Consider the following 25,253-nt stretch of genomic DNA (forward strand, 5'->3'; position numbering starts at 1 on the left):
TTGGGACTCAGTCCACCTGAAGAAGTTAGGAAAACACAATGCTTTTCATCTGTTTCTTTAAAATGTAATTCACTGAAATGCTACAAGACAGCTAGATTTTCATAGAATCATAGAATAATTTGTGTTGGAAGGGACCTGTAAAGGTCATCTATTCCAACCCCTCTGCTGTGAGCAGGGACATCTGCAACTAGATCAGGTTGCTCAGAGCCCTGTCCAACCTGATCTTGAATGCTTCCAGGGATGGGGCATCTACCACCTCTCTGGGCAACCTATGCCAGGGTTTCACCACCCTTAGTGTGAAAAATTTCTTCCCTATATCTAGTCTGAATCTACCCACGTGTAGTTTAAAACTATTACCCCTTGGCCCATTGCAACAGATCCTGCTAAAAAGTCTGTCCCCAGACTTCCATTTCCTTACGTTTGATAAATGAATTACATCAAGGATTTTTTTATTCATGAAACCAAAGTCATGATTCAGTGAATTTTGTGAATAGGTTGGGATACAAAGAAAAAGAAAACACTGTTATGTTTGGGATGTATAATAATTTTGTGGATATCTAAATGTTCTGATCAACAGTTATGAACCATGAAGGTCAGATAAATGAATGCATAGAGCAAGTTTTCAACCATCCATAAAAAAAAAAAAAAAGGTTGTGTATACAGTACATTGGTACAAGCCTCTAAGTAGATGTATAAAAACTATTATCAACAAAAGATAGTTTGCATTCAGAAAAATGGCTTAAAAGGCAAATAAATGCTTCTTAATTAATTTGACTCTATATTTGATACATGCTAAAGTGATTCTGCTGGCAGAATGCTGAAAATAAAATGACTGCTATAAAAGAAATATTTTTGCAAAGAAATGTAAATACTCAATCCAGAGTTCCCTTCATTTTCTTACTGACATACAGTAACCGATACATTAGGAGCATATGGAACCAGTAACAGCACTGAAAATAACTTGTATATGTTTTAAATAAATGGCCCTTGAGCATGACAGACCAACAGTTGCAAATAGTAAACTATTTCCCTACATCTGAAGCTACCGAGACCCTATATATCTATTTATGCATACATATTCTTACATTTATATATAACAATATGTATATATTATTACATTTAACTCCTCTCTGTTGTCTAACAAATAAAGTAAGAATAATTGAATCCTGAGCCAACTGTTTTTTTATTTTCTTTGTAAATCTTTTGGTCTAGTTTTGTCCCTAAGTATAGACAGAAGGTTGTCACTTTACTTAAAATCTTAGTGTATCTGAACGAAGACCACCACCGACACACAAACAAAAATGAAGGAAACTGTTTGCAGTTCTGTCACAACCACCTAAACGCACTTAGCAGTTTTCCTGCAGCTAGAAAATCACGTCTATTGAAAAGGAAATAAAAAAAAGTTATCAATCAGAAGGCAATGTACTCATGACATTATCTAAAATGCTGTGAAATTGCTATGGCTATTAGAAATGCATTCTAGCTGCCTTTTCAAATTTAACTTCCCTCTGTCTTGTCCTTAGAAGAGCTGTTCCTGTCCTTTGTGTCCATGTGCTTCAAGTGACATCTCATTTTACTCTCCCTGACAGGTCCAGTTGTAACTTTTTAATGGGGCCGCAAGCAGTGTTGGAGGGACTGTGTATGTAGTTCTGCTGGATCACTTTCCTCAGGGAGGAAAAAACCCCAACAAAACAGTAAAACTGATTTTGAGTAAAGAACTGGGCATAGGAAAAATTCTATGCTTATTTTGTATATGATAGCATTCATTTGTGCAGAATAGACCTGGGAGTGGACTAAAAGAAACACAGGCAGTAAGACTCAATAGTTTAAAATTTAACAATTCGAAATTTCAACAGATATTAAGAAATCAGAAAGGGCCAGAAACCTAGAGCTTAAAATATAAACATTTTGGAAATCTGCAAGGAAAGAGAGAAAGGAACGACAAAACAAGAATTTTGATGTCCCTAAAACCGTAACAATTATAATTCCATCTCCACATTCATTCTCTAAAATGGAATTAATAGGGACAGTGAGATTCTATGCAAAACAGTCCCTAGATACTAGGGCAATGGAAAATATTTGCAACTGATTCCTTTCTCTTTTATGTAAGTATGAAATCTGGCAGGTGCCACTGTTTCTTGCTGGATATTGGTTCAAGAATTAACAAAGAAGAGATCTACCTTTTATTCTTTTGTCCTGATGCTAAATCTGTTCTGATGCTTCGAGCAACTTCTACATTGTTCCTGAAATGAGTTTGCCTCAGAGGAAAATCAAGGTTGCTTCAGTTTGGTTGTAGGTTTTTGTGTGTTTCATTGATGGTATTTTTTTAGTTAATAATAGTTTTCTGATCTTCAATTTTCATCAGCTGCAAGAAGCAAAAACCAACAAAATTTATATTTGTGGAAAAAATATTTCTAATTTTTACAGTAACCACTGCTGTTCAACTAAATGAAAATATACTGGTAGAGGTACCAAATGCACTCCTATGATGACGAAAGTAACTGAATGTTATCGAAAGGAATTGGGATATGTTTGGCTGCAGTGAAACAGGCAGCTAAATTACATCGGAGTTTCTTGAAATGACGTTGTTTCATTTTGTTTTAATTGTTGTTTGCTTTTTTATACACAGCTTTCAGTGATAGTTCTTGGCATACTTGGCATAAATCTTCCAGTTACCTCATACACATACGTTAATTTATGTTCACAAAGCCCTCGTGAAAGAAGTTGCATATTTGCTTTGTATTTGGCTTACAAAAACCAGAAAGTGACCTCCAGTTTATTTTAGATTATGCCAAAAGTGATTTAGCCAAGATCACAGAGAACAGCTACAGAAGAACCCACTTTACATGAATTTTAGCTGCTGTATCAATTTCCCTTCATTCTGATGGTGAACAGTAGACATGTGAAAAAATACCTTATTTTTAAAAAAACACCCTAAAACTGGCACTAATGTGAACTGAAAAGAGAAATGGATTTTATCTGCCTCACAAGGGAGGGAGAAATTGGTCTGGAGATTCATTGCAGAGAAATGAGTGAGTTATTTTGCTGACTGTCAGTGGTAGGTAACAATGTAATTCAATAAGTGAAGGCCAAGTTTGAATAGATAGAAAATTAATCTTCAGCCACTCTCTCCTGTGGGATTTTCCTGCGCCAGTATTGATTGCATTTCAGCTCCTGACTTGAGAAAGAAATTGATTGGAGTTTGATTTTAATTATATTCACATGCTGGATTACTTTTCTTCAAAATATATGTTTTGTTACTTTCCTGAAAACAAAGTTTAACTGGGTATTAAAACTGTACCAACCAATGCCACAATGTCAAGTTTTTTACAGAAATATCAGACTAAAATATTTAATAACATTTTTAATCTTTCTTTATATATTTTTTCTAATTTACATGTAGGTTACTTGGAATTCATGAATTTGGAAAATGAAAACAAAATAGTTTTTACTTTATATAGAAGGATCTACTATAAACATTGAATGTGTAAAATTAATCCCATGTGAAGGAAACTACAGAACATTTAAAGGATTTTGTCATTTGGTGTCTCTGGGTTTTTCAGGGAAGATAGATGCTGTGTTTCAATATCAGAGTTGTAAATCTCAAAATACTCCCAAGAAAAGTCAACCATAGGGATGCAAAAACTTCTACATTACTTTATGTAGTTCTGGTAGGTCCACTGCCCTGCACCAATTAAATTGAGAAGAGTTTTTAGATTCATGTTCTTGTTTTGATATCATGAAATGTTGGTAGGAAGAATAACAGACTGGGTCTTTATCACAGTCATTTTGGGGGGGAGCCTGTGTGTGTGTGCTGTTAGAAATGTGGGAAGTAGACTTTATGTTTGAAAGTTTAAGGCATTCAGGTGGTTTATTTAAATGCTTTCAGTTTCAACAAAGTTTAATCAAATTCTGGCAGTAGACTTGAAAAGTAGAGTTTTCTAGTAGACTTCTTCCATAGCACGAGTGATGGGAGAGGCTGAAAGCTAGTATCTGTTACTTGGAATGAAATTGAAATACCGAATGTATTTCATGTTCAGATGCTTCAGAAATTTCAGTCTAAATATGCCATAGTATGAAAACGTTTGTGCAAGACTTGCCAGGGTGGACGTTATGCTTTATCCCCTTTCTCTTTTACCATCTTCTCTCCCTCCCAAATATTTCTTGTGGAAAATTAGTTGGAATAAATCTTTTGACACTCACTGGTTCTAGTATTTTATTGTAACAGTGTGGCATGATGTTCCCAAATTCTTTTCTGAAGTATTCTGTGAAAACATCGAGAGTTTGTAGTTGTTGGTACTAATTTCACAAATAAGAGTGTTAGGGTTTTTTTTTCAATCAAATAGCTTTCAGACAGGAGAGGAATTTTCTCATATGAATGACTGATTTCTGAGATTGCATTTACAGAATTAGACAAACTCATTACTTTGGGCAACATGAAGCAAAACAATAACTTCTGAAAAGAACTCCACAATTTGCTTAATCTATAGCATTCCAGCTGGGGGGGGGGAGCAGTGTGGAAATACTGTGTGATCATGTAGAAGAAAAAACCAACCTAACCACCAATGTAAAAATTGAGCCAAATTACATTGTTTGAAGCTATCATAATGCTATGTCATTTCAAATCATAGAACACATAAACTGTTAACTGATCCTGACTTCAGTTTGCTCACTTCGAAGTAAGTTATAATGGTTTTTGGTGGGTTGACCTTGGCTGGCTGCCAGGTACCCACCAAGCCACTCTATCATTCCCTTTCCTATCACTCCCCTTCCCTAGCAGGACAAGGGGGAGAAAATAAGATGACAAAAAACTTGTGGGTTGAGATAAAGGCAGTATAATAAAGAAAAACAAAGGCCACACACAGAAGCAAAGGAAAACAAAAACGTTTATTCTCTATTTCCCATCAGCAGGCGAAGTCCAGCCACTTTCCTGGTAAGTAGGGCCTCAGTACATGTAGCGGTTGCTCCAGAAGGCGAATGCCTCGATAACAAATGCCTCCCCCCAGCTCATTTCTCTTAGTTTTTATTGCTGAGTGCAACGTCATACAGTATCTTTGGTCAGCTTGGGTCAGCTCTCCTGGCTATGTCCCCGCCCAACCTCTGGCCCATCCCAAGCCTACTGGCCTTTGGAGAGACAGCCTTGATGCTGTGCCAGCACTGCTCGGCAGTAGCCAAACTACTGGTGTGTTATCCACAGATTATCCACCGATTATTTAATACCATGATATACTTGGACTTTACATGGTAATAGATTTGCTTAAAGAAAAAAGGTCATCCCTTACTTTGAGTATTAAGAGTTAATGTTTTCTCTTCTGTCTCATCCAACCAGAGTGGGGTTAAGTACTAAGTTCAACTTCTTAGCATAAGATGTAGTAGCTGTGTTGCATGAAAGTAGTCAAAATTAGTACCCACCTTCTTTTCTTCCAGAAGTTTAACAGACTTGTATTATGAGATTCATCTCACCTCATTCTAGGCAGTTGTGTTGTAGACTTCTATAGGCGACTTGACCTAGGGCTGCCTTTATAGTCAATGGAAAGTAGGAGGCACTTCTAAGGCATGATACATGTCATGGGAAAATAGGTGTCTCAGTAAGAGAAGATGAATTGCACTCTAAAAACGTCCATTTCTCTTCATTGACTGTGATGGCAACCTGGGGTGATGAGTTCAACACTGCTATGTTCTTGAAATGAGTGGATGTCACTAGTTAGATGAGTCCTGCCCTTTGTCTTTCCAAAGGAAACCACCTCCTTGAAACCCATCTGAGACTGCTGCTTACTTCAGGCAACATTTGAACCTATACTTAGTATGACATTTGTGTGTAACCTTGTGATGAAGCAGATGAGGAAACATATACAGTTTAATTGCATTACTTTGTGGGTAGGTTAAAATTTATCTGTCTATACCTTCATAGGGAATAATAGACACAGTGGCAGTGTATGAAGAATATCCTCGGCACACACATGCCTGACTGACTAGACAGGTGCTTCTTCATCAGCACTGTTTTTCAAGCATAGCACATTAGCTCATTTTAAAAAACTGGTGACTCTGTAGTATTAAAAAGATCCTTATTGCCTACAATTTCTGGCCTGAGTAATCATTTTGTATCATAGATGATTCATTATTAAGTGACAGTCTACTCATGCCATAGGGCATCCTGTTCCAGCTGCAGCTGAGCCAGGTGAAGAAATTACAACCTCCCCTTTGGTCTTCACTACCTCCTTGGTTTTCCCACTTCATGCAGTTTTTGTAGCTGAGTTAGAAAAAACCTCTGCTTTTCAAAATTTTTTAAAACTAGTCCAGATGACTGAATTGGAAGGAATCAAGAAGCAGGGGTGCAGACAGGTGAGAGAGGCTGGGAACCCGAGGCAGGTAGCGGTGAACACCTGAGTGTTTGGGAACCTTTCCATCCACGCAGCTGTAGCCAGGAGAGTACATGAGATTTCATCAAGGCTTATTATTAAAATAAACCAATGAAACAAACCTGTCAATCAGAAGTTCTAAGAACGTTTAATTCCCTTTCTTTGTCTGGATGTGCACCACTGTGTCTCAAAAATCTATCTATGAAATGTATATTAGTGGTATCATTTTAATATTTGTGATTTACGATATAATCTACAGTATTTATATCTAAGATTTGGTACAAATTATTACATGTAATAAAAGGTAAATTACTTGCCTTGCATTATGGGTGTAAAATTTCCATGCTTTTAGGAAATTTAGGTGTGTAAGATGTTAGGCTGTTACTTTTTCAGTTCTTTGTTTCACTGAGTTGCATTGGGTAACTCATAATTCAAAATAAAGTATACACAAATATTTCTGGACCTTGGACAAATAAGTGTGTTTATACACAAATGCAAAAAAACCCCACCAAAAGCCCAAAAACAAACAAAAGAAAGGCTATGAGTTTATTATGTAAAAAGAGGCAAATGTGAATGGAAATTTTTTTAGCATACTTTGTAATATTTTGCCCTTTACATGTTTTTCTTTAAAAAGCCTGAAAAGAATGACACTGAATCTGGCAGCCAGAGAATCAGACCAGTATTTGAAGATGATCCTGTTTTCCGACGGCAAACATCTTACCAACATGCAGCAGTCCACATACCAACAGATATTTATGAAGGCTGTAAGTAGCATGTGAACAAAGTGTTTTTATTATAACATTAAGCATATTATTTGTGTCCCATTCTTAAAACCAAATAACCTTCAAACACAATTTTCATCTCCATTTTTAGTACAGATTTGCTCATACTGTCTTTTTTTTCTTCTTTCAATAGTACTTCAGATACATATGCTCTACTAGGCATATGATTAATTTTATGAATTAGTAGGAGCCATAATTAAAGACATCTGTTAGGACTGGATCTGAGTTTCAGAAATGGCACCGGAGGTGAAACAAAACTCTTACATATTGTAATTTATTTACAATCTTTCTCTATGCTGTGTTCTCATTTAATACAAACAGTTCTTGACAGCTCTTCTTTACATGGTTTTGGATTCAGGCAGAGATGAGTACTGAAAACATTTTTGAGTATCCCAAAAGCATATACAGTTCAGGCAAATAAGCTGTACGAGATGGTAGCACTTAAATTGCACGTAGTGCATTTCCAGAATTTCAGTAACAGACTTTAGCAGAATATTTTAATAAATTCTTTCTAAACTACGTAAAAAATAATATATATATACACATACACAGCTGAGAATTGTTTAATTGTATTTCAAAATCAAGTATTTAAGTTATCTTTCAAGGTGAAAATAACTTCCTTTTTCTGTGCTTATCATCAAGAAAAAATCATTATCCAATAAAAAGGCATTTCAGCATTCAAAATGGCTGCATGTTTTTAAAAAATGGGAAGAAAAGTGAAATTAGATCCATATTTTTAAGTTTTTTTTATTTAATTTAGGGTCTTAATTTCAAGTATGCAGTCTTTCTCCTCTTTCAAAATCTCATCAAGAAGAAGGAGACTTTAATGTGACCTGAGCTCTTTAAAATTCATGGCCACGGTTTCATATGGCTTATATAAATGACACAGGGATGAAAATGGAAATGTCAGTATCATGGGGGAAAGATTCATAGGAGCTCGTATTCTTATATGGTGTGCTTGACTGACAGCCCTAGAGGATTATTCTAGGATTCTCTCTTTAATAAGTGGTAAAGTGCACCTTAATTGCAGGATTACGGGGAAGAGACACGCCATTTCCTTTCCTTTTGTTTGAAGAATATTGATACTTTGCTGTTAAAATGTTATGAAAACTTGCCTCCAATCATTACGATATTTGTAAACACCATATGAACTTTGATATGAGATTGTCATTATAGCAGTATGTAAACTGCTTTGTTGTGTTGAATTTAACATTTTGGGTATTATTTCTAAGGACACTTATGTCCCTTAAAAATACATGCTAGGTAATGTTACTGTACAGCCTGTTAAACTAAAAATTAAGACAGGCTATGACTTCCATACCTTTTGGTACAACTTTAGTATCTAACAAAATGATAATAACAGACAGAAATGTTCTTTTTCTGAGAGAGGTAACTGCTTGTGCAACATAAATGGCTCATAAGAAATTCATGATTCTTTGGGTCTGGCTATCATATTAATTTCCAGAGATGTGGAAGCCTAGAAATTTACAGGGAAGACTAATTCTGTGTCAGCAAAATCCTCATGTTGGGTAGCTGGGTAACTTTTGGTTACAGATGGTGTTTTCAGAGGTAACAGCTTGAAAATACCTAAAAATCACAGATTTCATAGCACTAAACACAAAATCATCACCAGGTTTATTTTACAGTAACAAAGTTCATGTGTCATCTGAAACACAGTGAGTAATTGGAATGTTGTTGTTCACCAACAGATTTCCAAAACTAGGGTTTAATTTTCTTTTCACGAGTAATATTATCTGCAAGCAATTTTTATAACCCCAAAAAGAGTGATAAGGTATCTTGAACACTGTTGTCATTTTTCTTCCTCTTCACATGAGCTAAACTGTAATTTCTTGATAGATGTTTCAGTGCCCACTATAGTAGGGAACAGCTGTACACTTTGAAAATAGTTTGCAATAAATCTGCAACTCCTTGTCTACATTGTAGTCTTCCAGTGAACTTTTACAAAACATATTACAACAAAACCTTCTGAGAAACAGTGGATGAGATACAGGTTACAACTTTTATTGCTTGGAGGCCAATTTTTTTGGACCAAATTACACGTTGGAAAGCAGACTTCATTTTTTCACCCCTTATTGTATATATTTTGTAGGATACCAAGAGAATTACTCTTTGGATCTCACAGAACAGGTTTCAATGACCAGATATTGGCTTGTCTACTCTTCCTTTCACTCTCTACACTTACCTGAAAGGGGGTTGTGGTGAGGTGGGTGTTGGTCTCTTCTCCCAAGTAACTAGCGATAGAACGAGAGGAAATGGCCTCAAGATGTGCCAGGGAGGTTTAGATTGGATATTAGGAAAATTTTCTTTACTGAGAGTGCTCAAACATTGGAACAGGCTGCCCAGGGAGGTGATGGAGTCAACATGTAGATGTGGCACTTCACGACGTGGTTTAGTGGGCATGGTGGTGTTGGGCTGATAGTTGGATTTGATTATCTTAAAGGTCTTTTCCAACCTTAAAGATTCCGTGAATCTATGAGATTGGCCTTTAACTTCTATTGCCTCTTACAGCAGCAGGTTGTTGGTCTAGGGGTGAAAGACAATTCCAGTTAGAGGCAAGTGCGCTCCTGAATCTGATTTTCACTTGAATCTCTTGATCATGCTTTGTCATGTTACTTATTTTTTTGTTGTGTGAACCTGGGAATTTTAGAATCCCTGACTCTTAAGGAATATGTTATTAATGGAAATCTTTCTTCTCTGTTCAGACTTGTTTCTTTAATTGCATTTATTACTTCTTATTTTTAAAATATAAATAAATTTTTGTTAGATGAAATTCTGAATGTGTGGATCCACACTCCATTTTAGCCCTTTGAAACTGGGAAACTGGTTTAGCCAGTAACTCTCTAGTGGTGTACCGGCTATCTAAACCTGACAAACTACTATGTGCTATAAAATATTCTTTGGCTTCCTACATATACAGTGATTTGTTTATTTTGAAATACAGTGATGAACTACTTGTGAAGTAGTCCCTTTTATTTCACCATAGAAATACATGACAAATCATTACAAAATATTCATTCACAACATTCAGGCGATTAGTCTGTGGTTTATTTGACTGCAGAAAGAAATATTATAAAAATTATTTTTGCTTTCCGTCCTCTGTGCCTGGTGCCAAAACCTTAGTAGAGACAGGGAAAAGTCTAGGGAGTTAATTTATTTGCCTGTTTCTGAGGATTACAGTCCCTACAGAATTGCAGGAGAGGGCAATCCCAATAAAATAGACCCAGATCAGGCTTTTAATTCAATATTTTTAAAGCGTCCACTTCAGATTTGGAAATAAAATCGATCTGCTGCTGAAAACAGAACAGACCCTCAGGTCATCTTTCTACCACATTCACTGGGAATGAGTCATGCATCTCTTCTAGTAATAACGCAAGTCTTGCTTCTAAACCCCATTAAAACTGTACCCTGCTTATCCCTAAGCAGAATATCAGAACTGCAGGCCAGGAAGAAGAGGAAATCCTCAGCACAAGGCAAGTGAGGTTAATCTGCCTAGTGAATACCACCACACATTGCCCTCGCTCTCTGAGATGCATCACGTACCATCTGCTACAATGGTTGCTCTAGATGGAAGTCTGTACGGGTGTTACAGTTTTAGGAAGGGTGTTACAGTTTTAGGAAGGGTGTTAGGCAAAGCACACAAACAAGGATTGCTTTTTTTGTGTCGTTACTCCTGCTTTACTTCCTCTAAATAAGAAACTGAAATAATGCTTCCACGTGTCACTACTTGATTAGCATTGAAGAGTTGATTAAAGTGTTAGGTTGACAGTAATGTGTCTTGAAAATGATGACATCACTTGGAATACGTTTGGACATCTACCAGCAAGAAAAAAAGGCTTCCCCTGCTCAGAACCCATTAAACGGGTTCCTCATGCGATGTTACAAGGCTGGGGAGGAGTGGCTGGAGAACTGCCAGGCAGAAAAGGACCTGGGGGTGCTGATTGACATCCGGCTGAACATGAGCCAGCAGTGTGCCCAGGTGGCCAAGAAGGCCAACAGCGTCCTGGCCTGTATCAGCACTAGTGTGGCCAGCAGGAGCAGGGAAGTGATTGTGCCCCTGTACTCGGCACTGGTGAGGCCGCACCTTGAATCCTGTGTTCAGTTTTGGGCCCCTCACTACAAGAAGGACATAGAAGTGCTAGACCGTGTCCAAAGAAGGTCAACGAAGCTGATGAGGGGTCTGGAGAACAAGCCTTATGAGGAGCAGCTGAGGGAACTGGGGTTGTTCAGTCTGGAGAAGAGGAGGCTGAGGGGAGACCTTATCGCTCTCTACAACTACCTGGGGTTGTGGTGAGGCAGGCACTGGTCTCTTGTCCCAAGTAACTAATGATAGAACAAGAGGAAATGGCCTCAAGTTGCACCAGGGGAGGTTTAGATTGGATATTAGGAAAAAATTTCTTTATGGAGAGGGTGGTCAAGCATTGGATCAGGCTGCCCAGGGAGGTGGTGGAGTCACCATCACTGGAAGTGTTCAAAAAATGTGTAGACGTGGCACTTCGGAACATGGTTTAGTGGTCATGGTTGTGTTGGATTGATGGTTGGACTTGATGATCTTAAAGGTCTTTTCCAACCTTAATGATTCTGTGATTCTGTGAAACCAGTCATAAATATTTGCAATTAATTGATGGTCCTTATACCTTAGTAGTCATAAAATATATGTAGTGTTTGCTCATACCTTCCTTTTATTGGGATGACAGTCAAAATTTCATTGCTCCTTAAAATCTGCTAAGATGTATATTATTTTTTGATAGCAAGTTTGGCAGTGGATATCAATTTTACCTTTGTAATAGTGCATCATATGTACATAAATATCCAGTTATTGTATTTTGACATAAAACTGCTTAGTACTGGGGTTAATCAAAACTTCTATGAGTAACTTGAAAATGTCTGGTTTGATGCTCCACTGATTTTTATCTTGCCTGGAATATTAACTCTTTGTCTGGAATTTTTGTAGTATTGAACAATTTGTGCAAATCTTGGGTATCTCAGGCAAAGAGCTTGAAAAAAAGAAATATTCTTTGGGAAGAAACTTAGAAATTCTGGGAAATGAAAGCATGGGAGCAAGAATATTCCCCTTAAAAAATACCAACAAAAACAACTCCAAAAAAATAGGAAAAAGTACATTGTCATTTATTCAAGGAAAGTCTTATGTGTGGATTAATAAATAAGATTTATCCAGGAATCAAGATATTGATCAAGTGTTGTATAAATATTTTTGCATGCTACATCATCATTCCTTAAATGAGCAATAAAACTTTTTTGTGCTTTTTCGTTTTAGTTTAAATAACAATAACAGAGAGGCAAGGCAGTTTTATTAATTAAATTGCTTGGTTTGAAATATTCTAAGATTAATGTTATTGCTATATTTTGGTTATAGCTGAGCAACTGTGGCTAATCAGAACTATTTTTCCCATGGTTTCTTCTAAGGCATAAATGAACAGTGCAGAATTACTACAGCTGAGACTGAAAAATTATTGTTTCATGTCTCTGTGTGTGTGTTCACACCTTTAAATTTGGAAACAGAAGTTGGTTTATATCATTATGTGTGTCTTGTGCAGATAGCATTTGAACCAGTGAGTTATTTGTGAAAACATTTAATGAGTGAAGTGGACCTTTAAGTGAATTTTCAGTGTCAACCTGTTGTAAATACCAAACACCATGGCTTGGGGTATGTATAAAGCAAATGTTAGTTGCAGCTAAGTCCCTAAGTGCTGCCTGATCAGTTCAATAATAAACCTGGATGGAAAATACTGATGCAGAAGCTTAAGCAAAGAGCTCTAGGGTCAGTATGCCTTTTTATGTTATGACTATTATGATTTACTTTTTCTTCCCCCCGAGTATCTTAATAAAGTTCCCTGAATGAAAATCTCTTTAGATAAGAAACAGAGAGAAATTCCAGCAGAGAGACCACTCACAATTCACTAGCAATTCATGACTGGGTCTTTTATTTTTCATGATGAAGTCTTTTATCCTACAAAGCGGCTTGTTAGTGATGCCAAGATGTCATAGAGTTGGCTTTACGAACCTTTTGAAATAAGTTATCTTCATATGGTGAAGTGCTCTTCTTTTACCAGTCATTTTTACTTCCAAATTGTTTTATTTTGCTATGGATCTAATGTTGGCAGAAAAAATACTTTCATTTCCACCTCAAACTTTCTTTCATGGAGTAAGCATGTTAACACTGCATGTAGGTGTCCGTGCCTACATGCAAATATTCTAGTTTTCTCTGATTCAGTTTCAACCATGCAGCCAGGGAATCCCAAACTTCATGGGTACTATCTGTACTTCAGTAGAGAAATGCTCTGAATAGTTCAGTCTCCTGACCTTCTGCATTACGATTTGTCAGCTGCAGAAATTTACCTTCTGATTGATATCATTAAAAATCTTTTTTTTTTTCACCCTACTTTACCTTTATTGAATGAATATGATGTATTTGAAACAAAACAAAACAAACCACACTATATTGCTAAAACATAACCATAGTCAGGGTGCTGCACTAACACAGAACTCCCCATGGAAACCAAATTCCACAAAACCTAGTCACATTTCATACATTAACCCTTATTTCTTTTTAAAGTCAATAAAACATATAAAGAATTAAATTTTTTATCCCAATAAATCCAGGAAATGGTTAATTTATTTCATTTTTTTTTGTTGTTCATGCACTTTTTAAAAAGCAACAAAACTAAAAATTTTGAATTTGAATTTTTAATAAAACAACATGGACCTTAGCCATGGTCCTAACTGATTGCTGTGGGTTTTTTCACAGTAATCCCTTTGGGGACCATCAGCTACCAAACTGTCTATATTACATCATTCCTGTTCTTTTCACCAGAAGTTCATCAGCATGGATCTCTGACATGACACAGTCTTCCTAAATACTCAAAATACATAAACAATGTACCACTTGTTTAATGTTTTTAATATCATGATGAGTTGTGAAAAGCCATACCAGAAGCCAAATTCATGATAACTGGTTAAACTGGTTATTATGATTCTGGCTTCAACAAAATAGAAAAATGGAGAGATTTTCAGGACTTTTGTCTCCAAAGTTCTTCGATTTTGAAAACTCAGGATTTTAGACAGAAAGGTGCCAAAACACCTTTGTGTTCCTTTTTTTTTTTCCTAACTGCGTAACATTAATTTACATAGTTTGTAATAAAATGTGTGAAAAATATTTTTCTGGTAAACTGAATGCTGATTATCATTATCATTTGGTGTGGCTGCCTTTCACTGAAAATTTCTTGACCATCAAATGTGGTGAGTATCCAGAATTATCTTGGACACTGTAGCAGGTCTGGAGATTCCAGCATCTGTTAGGCTGCTTGACTAAGTAATAAATGTTTAAGCTATGCATGCTGCCAAAATCTGTTTTGGAGGCCAGATGATTACTGCTGCTTCTCAGATCCGTTTCCATTCCTTCTCCAATATTTTCTCGCTTACGCACAGCTTGGAATGACAATTAGTATTGAATCCTCTTGTACCAAGAAGGGAAAGTTGGCTCTGCAGTGAGGTTGGCCATGGTTTTTTGGTAAAAATAGCTAACGGTGACATTTGCATTTTACAATACAGACTGCAAAGCAGAACATTGATTGTCAGTAGATCTTTATTATTGGACATATTAAAAAAGAAGACGATTTTAATTAAGATCTTGACAGAGTGATTGGTTCTGGTGCGTGGAATTCTCACGATGTAGAAAACGGCGCAAGGATTCTTTATGTTATAAATCTGGCTTAGCTTTGCAAAATAGGTTGATATGGGGCTTATATGTTGTCTGAGCTTTGTATTAGTCCTCAAGGAAAGGAAAATGTCACCTCAATCCTTTATTCAGCTACATCACCTAAAAGCTTCTCTCGATGTCAGGGATGGTAATTGAGTTCTCAAACCTGCTCTACAGTAAGGGAAGACCATCAGAAAGTTACTTGGGCTTTCTGCAAGTATAAATTCACAGCACATATAAGTCTTTCAGGATTCACAGGATTTTTTTTATAATTACTCCTTCAAAACTTGTTCCAGACAACTATAAGGGAGTGTGGGAGAAATATTTGTTTTATTTGCAAGCTTAGAATGAAAATAAATATTTAGATGTGTTTCAGTATGTCAAATAAGTAGATATGATGAGTTGACTACTAGGAAAAATGTGATAAATTGCTTGAAGAAATTAATATTTAACAGGAAAATACCAATTTTTGTGAAACATTTCATGTGAAAACAATAAAAGTTGTTCTGTCTAAATGACCTTCAAACCTACTTTAAATGTAAGTGTGAGAGGTTTGGGAATATTCAGGTTACCCTGAGAGGCTGTCAATTCTTTTTTCCCCTCTCCTCAGACAAGTTTCCCTTCTTATTTGATACTTGGTTGTTATTTTCAACTTCATTATGTTGAGATGTGGAGTAATGAAAGAGGAAGGAGAGGAGAAGGAAAGGAGAACTATGGCCCACCCCTTTTTTTGTTCTTTCTCTGTTCTCACACAAGCCACCAGCTATGCTCAGAGCTGTAGAGTTGACACCTTCCGTGACCCTGTGCAGAGCTGTAGAAGAGCTAACGTTGTCTGGTCTGAAAGTGTACATGCACAGCACAAACCTGTGAAAATCCTTAAAGACGAGGAGAAGATATTTCAAATTCAGTAACATACTGTAAGCCGCATAAAATAACTAACATACGTTGCTAAGAACAAGTGCCTTGATGCATATATAGATAGCTTCTATACATGCAAAAATAATGTATTAGATTAAGAAGAGTTCGTGTTTATTCTTTACTTGATCCACACAAATTATGAGGAAGGAAAATAAAAATAGTATCTTCAGACTGTCAGTTTTTTCACTCTAGAAATGTCAAATATTTCCTGTAGAACCATCTCTCTGGTCAGTAAAAATTTTAGACATGTCTTGGTGGTTTGTCTTGGTTTAATATATTTATTATCAGCAGAGTGCTGAAAGATTTCCCCTGGAAAGAAATCTGGTTTTCAGTTTTGCACTATAAAAAAAAAGAAAAAGGTTTGAAATTTGTAAACCCATCATTAAAGAATCTGTCCTCGCATTTCATGAGTCTTGTATTTCCAGCCTGTAATACCACAGCTGCACAATTTGCTCTGTTGATGGCAGCCTAGCTATGAGTTATGATTTTTTTATCCTCTACTAGTTAAAAATTATATCCCTGACTTTACAAGACTTCTATGATGAATCCTTATAATCCTATAATCTAAAAATATTTCATTCATTTGATTTTTGGGGAACGAAATGAAATAAAGTTGTTAAATTATAGATGTGCAGGAGATAAAAATTAAGATTCAAAGATTTTTTTTTTTTTTAAATACTAATCATGGTAAATGATACATTAAAAAGAAAGATAATAAATGTGGGTACTGTTTGAAATAACCCTATTGATAAATTTAGCTAGGTTGTTTACCAATAAACTGCTTGGAAGATCAGCAGTGGATGAATGGATTGGAATATATTTTCTCAACTATAATTTTAGCATCTGCATTACCATATTATCCAGCATTGTAGTTATTATGATTTCTAAAGGACTATCACCTTCCAAATCATATGCTCAGTTTTAATGAAAAGGAAAATCTGGGAACAATTTTATGTAGTTATATGTGGATCTGAATATTCTTAGAGAATGGATTTTTGTGGATATGTCCAAAATTTACAGTCTTTAAAGGTTATAACAACATGCAGAATGTAAATGAAGGACGTGGCTACTATTTCTTTATTGATCACCACCTAACTCACTGATTTAGTTGGTCCATTTCATTCTTTCTTCCATATGAGTTAATTTCCAGTCATAAATATTAGGAAGGAATAATGTGTAAATTAATAATAATAATGTGTTTCTCTGCCAATACATAAATCACAGATTTTTTTTTCTCCCATTATTAGGGGGTATTTTGTAAAGTTTGGACAGTGTAGTTTGAATGTAAGTATTCCCATATGTGTGTATTTATCTATGTGTATATATGTATATATAAACATACATAAATAATACTACTGAACTACTTTCAATTCACACTATTTTCAAATGTCCATTTAAGAATAAATTACAGTATCTTCTGTGCATCATTCAGATATCATACATCAATTAATGTGAAATTCCGGTTAGATTACTGTGTTCTTACAGTCTTGCATAGTGTACAAATATCTTAGTTGCTTCTATGTGTCAGAAGTTGTTTTACACCAAATTAGATATGGTTATTTCTCTGTCTGACACTAGTTCCTTTCAGATTACTATTTCTATGAATAGCACATTGGTTTTATTGGTTTTCCATCTTGCCTTCCCTGGGGTCTCTCCATCCTTTAGTCTGTACTTGCCCACTTTCCCTCTTCTTTTGTATGAAGCTCAGCTCTAGAAATTACTTAGCTTGCGTACAGCTGTACAAGCACTGATTTGAAGGTGGTGTCCACCACTGAATAAAATTCAATTTTTATTTCTAGTGTTGTCCTTCATAAACAGAAACTCCCAAAAGGCACCTCACAAAACCTATCTGCAAAATAACCCTTTACCTTCATGGTCTTCTCACACCCTTTTTCCTTTCTTTTTTACTGATGGGGAAGATAACATGAATTCTCATTTACAGCAGTGTAAGTGCATGCAGACAGTTGCTGTTGAGAAACTGATCTATAGTTGTACAATCAGATGCCAGTACGCTCCTTTTGAGATCCTTCTAAGCCTGAAATACGGATATTTTCTAACTGACATATGATGCAAACTTTAGTTCTTTGGATTAGCTCTTGACTGCCATTCTACTAAGAAGTCTGCACTCATAAACAGTTTTTTTCCTTCCACTCTTCATACAAATCTGAAATTCTTCCTGTCTTTACTTTTTCTTTCTGAAGACAATTTTGTCTTGTCTTTTCCATTTTATATCTGTTTATTCTCATTTTTCATAGGTTCTGGTCTCTTGTCTGTCCTTTCCTTTTTTCTGCTTGAGTCTGCATTTCCTCATGTTTTTTCCTCTTACATATAGTTTATGAATATTTTTCTCATTCCATCGTGAGGATTCTGGATTCCTCAGCTCTCTTCCTCCTCCATGATTCAATATGCCCCTCTGTTTTTTCCTCACAGTCATGCTTTTTTTAACTTTTAGGTGTCTTATTCAGGGCTTGTTCTAGCTTGTTCCTCTGATCCTTTGGTTCAGCAAACTTCTGTGTATCTTCAGTTGTCTGTCCTCTGTCTTGCTTTATCACCTTTAGGATTTCCCTATTTTCTCTAAGTGCATCTCCAGTCATTGTTTCATATCCCCGTTCATATATTTCATACATAAATAGCTTTTGTCATGATAATGGACATCTTGCAGCCTTGGCATTCTGTCATCTTCAGTGTGTCCTTTCCCCATGGAGTCCTCTCTCCCTTCTTGGCTTCTCTTTTGGATTTCTTTAATAGTTGGTTATGTTACAGGATATAAACCTTCAAAAATAAATATCTTCATTTTTTTATTTTAAAATATTAAAACAATATTCCTTTCTGTCCTTTTCTATACAAATATTCACTAGTTTTGTCTCCTTAGGTTAATTTTCAAGGAAAAAATGTACTGGAAAAAAAAACCCTGAACATTATCCAGTGGATATGTTTACATGGATCTACACTGCATTGGGACTTAGTTCAATTAAATAAAAAATCTATTAAATAAATAAATGTGTTAAAGTGCACCTGTTCTTGAAACTCTACCCCAGCTGAAACCAGGAGAATCTGTTTCTTAGCAGGACTTCTAAGGTTAGACAGCACATTTCATTGACACTGTTACCTGCCCTTTCTGTTCGAGCCAGCCCCTGCCCGGCAGACCTCCTTCAAGTAAATACACAATTTTTCAGCCTGTACAAAAACAATTGACCTAAGCATCTGGTTTAAAGTGAGACCAGGACTTTTCCATTAATCAACATGATAAAGTTAGTTACTTCTAATAAAAAAGCTCACACATTTCATTGCAAGTCGTCTTTCAGCTTACAAGTTGTTTATTTAAATGATTTTGTTTTATACAGTTAGGCTCTTTAAAGCACCACTCTTTAAAACGATTATCTGTATAACTGTTCATTCTGTAGGACTTTCATGGGAAGTTATTTACTTTTTTTAACTTTTTGGCCTCATCCTGTGAAAGGCTGTGTGTCCTTGGTATCTATTTATTTCCAGTAGCATTTGAAGGCGTTCAGGCCCATTCAGGTCAGCACCTTACTTTATGATGTAGAAAAAGAATAACTAATTGCTGACCACAGGAAAAAGAGTGGGAAAGGGGAAAAAACAAATCTAGACCTTGGTCTTCTCAGTTGGCAGCTGAAAATCAAAAGTGCACTTGGGTAGCTCAGCATGATGCATATAGCAAGTGACAGACCATTCGGAGCTGAGGGAAAGAAGATAATGAAATCATAAATTAGAAAATCTTCTGAAACAGGCTGACAGGTCTGCTCAAAACAAATTAAAAATAAAATCACATAGAGCTTGGCAAAGAAGAGGAAATAAAGACTGTGAACACAAAAAAGCAAGTACATCTTTAAAGCCTTGCAATTTAAACGTTGATACTTTACCATGTGAACTTCTTTCCAGAGATGCCTGAATTTGTGAAGGTCCAAGGAGAATGTAGTGTCAATTGGCATCTTCTTTTTTGCGTATAACTAGCAGGATGAAAACAGATTTTTGTAGAAACATGATGCCAGTAACAAATGTTTACATATTATTTATATTCCTACGGTTCTTTATGGAAGAACAGTACTGATATTCCTTGTTAGAAATGATCAAATAGGATCATATGAACCTCCTTCACAGTTAAAATGCTTTCTTGAGACAGTAGAAAATAAATGATGTAAAAAGGAAGTAGCTTAGGGGTAACTGAGCTGAGTGGTGCCAGAAAATGTTGATCTAGTATTTTGTAGTAATTTTTCTTCTAGGGATGAGAGGATGCTTCGTTGTTTGGGCTGTTATTTTGCTTTATTTGAAATATAAATCTCCAGAATGAGCATTTTACTACGTATCTGAAGTTTCTGCACAGTCAGCCTGGACATACCAAATATTTACAAATATTTTGTACAATGCTTCAGTGTTATTTTGTTGAATCCAAACAGGAGTGCTCACCTCCTTGGACAACACACTGAATATCAAATACTGTCACTTTTGTTGCTAATTTGCCAAGGCTCCAAATAAAAACGTGTCTACATTTAGCTCTGAGTTTTAATTTCTCTAGTTCAGAGGACCTACGTTTTTACCTTCTTTTACCTTCTCTACATGAATATGCTCCAAAATTACCATGTCTGAATGAGACAGATGTAATGTAGAAATGACTTCGTGATGAATCAGAGCCAGGAGATACAGTGCAGCAGTCCCTGTGACTGATATTTCTGATACTGAAATACAAGCTTTAAAAGGATAGTGTTGTGTCGTTATTTCTCAGAAAAAAAAAAATCACTCGTTCAGGTGTAAATATTATAATATTCTGGCATTAACAGTCTTGATACCAATGATGGTTGACAGAATTTCTTTGTGACTAAGTTTTTTTACGTTTAATAATTATACAGAGAAATACTGTCTGTGGTACCGCCTGTGATAGTCTCCCACATCACTATGTGATGGCTGCATCGTGAAATAACATTATCAGCACAGGACATGATATCTATCATTGGTAGTTACAAAGGACCACTATGTTTCTATCCAAATTATTGAAGATTTATCTTATCATGTAATAATTACAATTAATTTAAACAATAGCTTTCATTAAAATTTGGATGTATAGATTACCTATACATTTTAGAATAATATGTTCACATACTCAAAGATAGTAGATAAAACAAGCAGCATAAAACTCCAGTCCTGCAAGGTCCTCATCAGTAAATCTTATTTTGTAACTATATGACACTGAATCTCTCAGATTTTTGCATACCTTGCAAGACTTTTAGCATACCTTTACTGATTTTTCAGCTTCCTAATCAAGTGACATGCTTCCTCACCTTCTTACATAGTATTTGTGGCTTGATCTAAATCTGTACTCTTACAGTATTTTGCTCAGCAGTAACTGCAGGTCAAATGAATAGTTTATCCTAATATGTTCTCAACTTGGATATAACATGAAATCTGATTTTGTAAGGAAACCTAAAGATGTAGATATAGTGAGATTATTAATTAGCTCAAACTTCTTTTATCTTATTCAAGTCAGTGTACTGATTTTAGCTGGATTAGGATTTCACCTGAAGCATCTAAATAAAAAAAAAGATACTAATATTTTCATACTAACATATTGTCTACTTTTCCTATGAATATTTGACACACTGAGGACTTTAAGATAGTCACATTTGTAGGTAAAAATATAACAGAAAAAGAATTAAAAATCCTAAAATGGTGGGTAAAATAACACACTGCACTTAAATTGTTGGATGCTTTGCGATAGTAAAATAATAGGGAAATCAAATGATTTCCTGTTGACAAGTTATAAATGAGAAGGAATTGTGTCCTGGAAATTCTATTAATTCCAGCTTGAATGTAATAGCATGGACAGTGAATAAATGAGATGTCACTGAAGGATGCCTGCTTTATATTTAGAAGAGATCAGCTGAGAGATACAGAATGTCACTGTTAAATTATTTCTTTATTAACTTTAAATTTCATTTCCTGCAGTTCTCACCAGCATGAGAAATTTACATTACTTAACCAGGAGAATCTTTCTGCTTTGCAAATCTTAATGCAATGTGAGAACCATGTTTTGACATACAAGCTGGATAGTTGCAACGTTTTTGTTAGATCAACAAATGCAGATGGTGGTTGACTTGATTTTAATAATATTTTTTTTTCGAAATGATAAACAATTTTTTTGTTCACACGCAGAAGAAAGGGTATAATGCCTGATGATTAAATACTGTTAGTCCAAATACTTGAGCAAATGTGTTTGCCAGTGGACAAATATATGGTAAACAACACTTTATATTGTTGTCAATTTTGATGAATTTGAGCTCTTGTTTTTGCTGGGATCTGTCATGCTTCTTTTCTTCAGATAATAACTTCCAAAAAATTCTTGTAAATTTTAACTTAAAGATGAGCTATTTGATAAAGTTGTGCATAAAATGCCTGTTAGTGCTTGTTTACCATTTCATCAACCATAATGCATTTTTCCCTCTTACCCACTCTCCATACGTACCTCAGAGTTGGTGCTGATTGCCATGCGTGAAGAATCTGCCAAGTCAGACTGCAGCACTCAATCATCTTATGGATCCTATTTTAGGAAGGGGCAAAAATAGGAAAATGTTATTTAAAAAATAAGTGTAGTTAGGACCTTAAATATTGTTACATAGTAATTATTGGATAAACCTACGTGTAGGATATAAGTAGGAACAAGTCTTCAAGTTGTCAGTCTATTCTCTGAGACATAGGATTTTGGATGATGTCTAGTCTTTTTCTGTCTGGTAGGAATATTACAGTGTGTACACTATACTTTCATAAAAAGAGTTTTGTTTCTATATAGAATAGTTATTTGAAATTACTATGCAATGTTTTGATGTGAAAAGTGGGCTAAGTTTCATTTCAAGCATATTTTTCTGTAAAAGTTGTTATTGCTGGGACTTCTTGTATAAGAAGATTAAGATTCAAGCATATAGAAAAGACAAACCTTGCAAGGGACTGTCTAGGTCACAGGATTTGATTTCCCTTTATCCCAAACATCATCTCTTTAAAATATTAAAGAAGCATTTCTGTGAAGAACATTACAGCAGTGAATAGGTAGTGAGGTGCAAGCCCATTGTTGTGGTTTAGCCCCAGCCGGCAACTAAGCCCCACGCAGCCGCTCGCTCACTCCCCCTCCCACAGTAGGGTGGGGGAGAGAATTAGGAAAAAAAAAACCTTGTGGGTTGAGATAAACACGGTTTAATAGGACAGAAAGAAAGAAGGAAACAACAATGATAATACCAACACAGGAATGTACAAGAACAAGTGATGCCCAATAGAGCAACTGCTCACCACCCGACGATCGACAGCCCGTCCCCGAGCAGCGATTTCCGCCCCCCGGCCAACTCCAGTTTATGTACTGGGCATGATGTCGTATGGTAGGGAATATCCCTCTGGCCAGCCTGGGTCAGCTGTCCCGACTGTGTCCCCTCCCAGCTCCCCGTGCACCCCCAGCCTCCTTGCTGGCAGCCCAGCACGAGAAGCTGGACTGTCCTTGACTGCTCAGCAACAACCCAAAACATCAGCACGTTGTCAACAGTTTCTCATCCCAAGTCCAAAACACAGTCTTACACTGGATTCTGTGAAGAAAACCAGCGCTATCCTGGCTGAAACCAGGACATCCATGTAAATCTGTAGGGAAATTCTTCACGTGTCCAAAAGTCACAATGTACTGCACTTCCTTGGATAATCAGGGAAGAGTGCCCCAGGAGTAATTCTCAAGTGGGAGGTGGTAGTTACTTATTACTGCAGAGGGCAGAACTGAATTGGTGATGTTGTGAATGGGTTGTTTTGTCCCACAGTCAAGAATTTACTGGGAGAGAGGCTGATACATTAGAGAGTTGTGCCACCATTCAGAGGGACTTCAACAGGCTGGAGAAATGGCTTGATATGAACCCCACCAAGTTAAAAAAGGAGAAATGCAGAATTCTGCATCTGGGGCAGAATAACCCAGGCACCAGTACATGCTGGAAGCCAACTAGTTAGTAAGCAGCTTTGCTGAGAAAGATCTAGGGGTCCTCAGCAGTGGTGAGGCCGCACCTTGAGTACTGTGTCCGGTTCTGAGCTCCCCAGTACAAGAAAGATATGGACATATTGGAGTGAGTCCAGAGAAGGGCCATGAAGATTATTAAGGGTCTTGATCATATTTCAGAAAAGGAGTAGCTGAGAGAGCTGGGGTAGTTCAGCCTGGAGATGAGAAGACTGAAGAGGATCTTGTCTGTATGTATAAATACCAGGTGGGACGGACTAAAGTAGATGAAGCCAGACTCTTCGCAGTAGGACCCAGTGACAGAACAAGAGCCAATGGACATAAATTAAAACCAAGACAAAACTTTTTCACTGTGAGTGTGGTCAAACACTGGCACAGGTTGCCCAGAGAGGTTGTGGAGTCTCCATCCTTGGAGATATTCAAAACCCAACCGGACACGATCCTGGACAAGCTGCTGTAGCTGACCCTCCTTGAGCAGGGGCTTGGACTAGGTGATCTCAGAGGTCCCTTCCAATCTCAACTGTTCAGTGATACTGTGCATTTGAATATAGCAGCAGCCCAAGGCCTGTATAACCCACTGGCAATGAAGTACCATGTTCAAGCATGGTGAGGGAGAATGCTTAATCACTTCAACTAATAACAGCTACCTGCAGCTCAGGGGCCATGGGTTTAGCTGCCTGTCATAGCTTTATTGTTCCCTGACCAATGTTACCTAAACAAAGAAAGAAATAAAATAGTTGTTATATATATATACAGCCATAACAGATTATATAACAAATTTCAGTATTCCTAGACTACAAAATAAACGTGATGAGTGGTTACATTTAGTTAGGCATGCAAAATATGGTGTCCATATGTTCTATGTAATTTACCGTATATTGTAATGTCTCTGTGTTCTTCAGAGTATGGTACAAGTTATGAATGCTTGTATATAAATATTGTTCATGTCTTGGTAAAGCATTTCTCGAAGGTACTTTATGAGCAACAATTTCTTCTGTGAGGCTTTTTTTTACAATCTTCTTTGAGTCCATTTCATATTAGTAGTGGTGGATTATAAAAGGAGTTCCATACTGATATTTGACATAAGCTTAAAGTCAGGGAGTTCAGAAACCTCTGACAGATTACTTCAAACTTCATGTGTTGAAAATTGCTTTCCTGTGGAGCCTAGAGCTCAGCCATATAGGTCTTCCTACCTTGTAGCTCCGTTATGGAAACCTGAAACTTCTAATCCCAGGGGTCTTGGGACTCATTCACCCAGTAGATTGTCCATGGAAAAATATTCATTAAATTTTTTCTTGAATTCTAACTCACTTGAAAAAAATAACAGTATTTTCTGTGTAATTAATTGTATTATAGAACAATTAAAAAGCTGACTCCAATTCTGTACTCCATCATTTACTTGCTTTAGCTTGTTCTCTGTGTTCTGGTTTTGAAAAAGGGAAAAAAAATTGAAAAATTAATGGTTG

General features: G+C 36.3%; 1 protein-coding gene across 5 annotated transcripts in view; it reads left to right on the top strand.

Annotated features, from left to right (window-relative positions):
• Positions 1-25,253, top strand: part of CACNA2D1 (calcium voltage-gated channel auxiliary subunit alpha2delta 1) — a gene marked incomplete at its 5' end in the record, with an annotated part of 423,169 nt that overhangs the window by 235,786 nt on the left and 162,130 nt on the right. For all 5 annotated transcript variants that reach the window (XM_082008681.1, XM_082008682.1, XM_082008683.1 and 2 more), the window contains one exon: positions 6,994-7,123. In XM_082008681.1, coding sequence (XP_081864807.1) covers positions 6,994-7,123 — 130 coding nt within the window. The remainder of the gene's footprint in view (positions 1-6,993; positions 7,124-25,253) is intronic.

This window comes from Phaethon aethereus (assembly GCF_964289735.1).
Source record: "Phaethon aethereus genome assembly, chromosome: 1".
Classification (NCBI taxonomy): Eukaryota; Metazoa; Chordata; class Aves; order Phaethontiformes; family Phaethontidae; genus Phaethon; species Phaethon aethereus.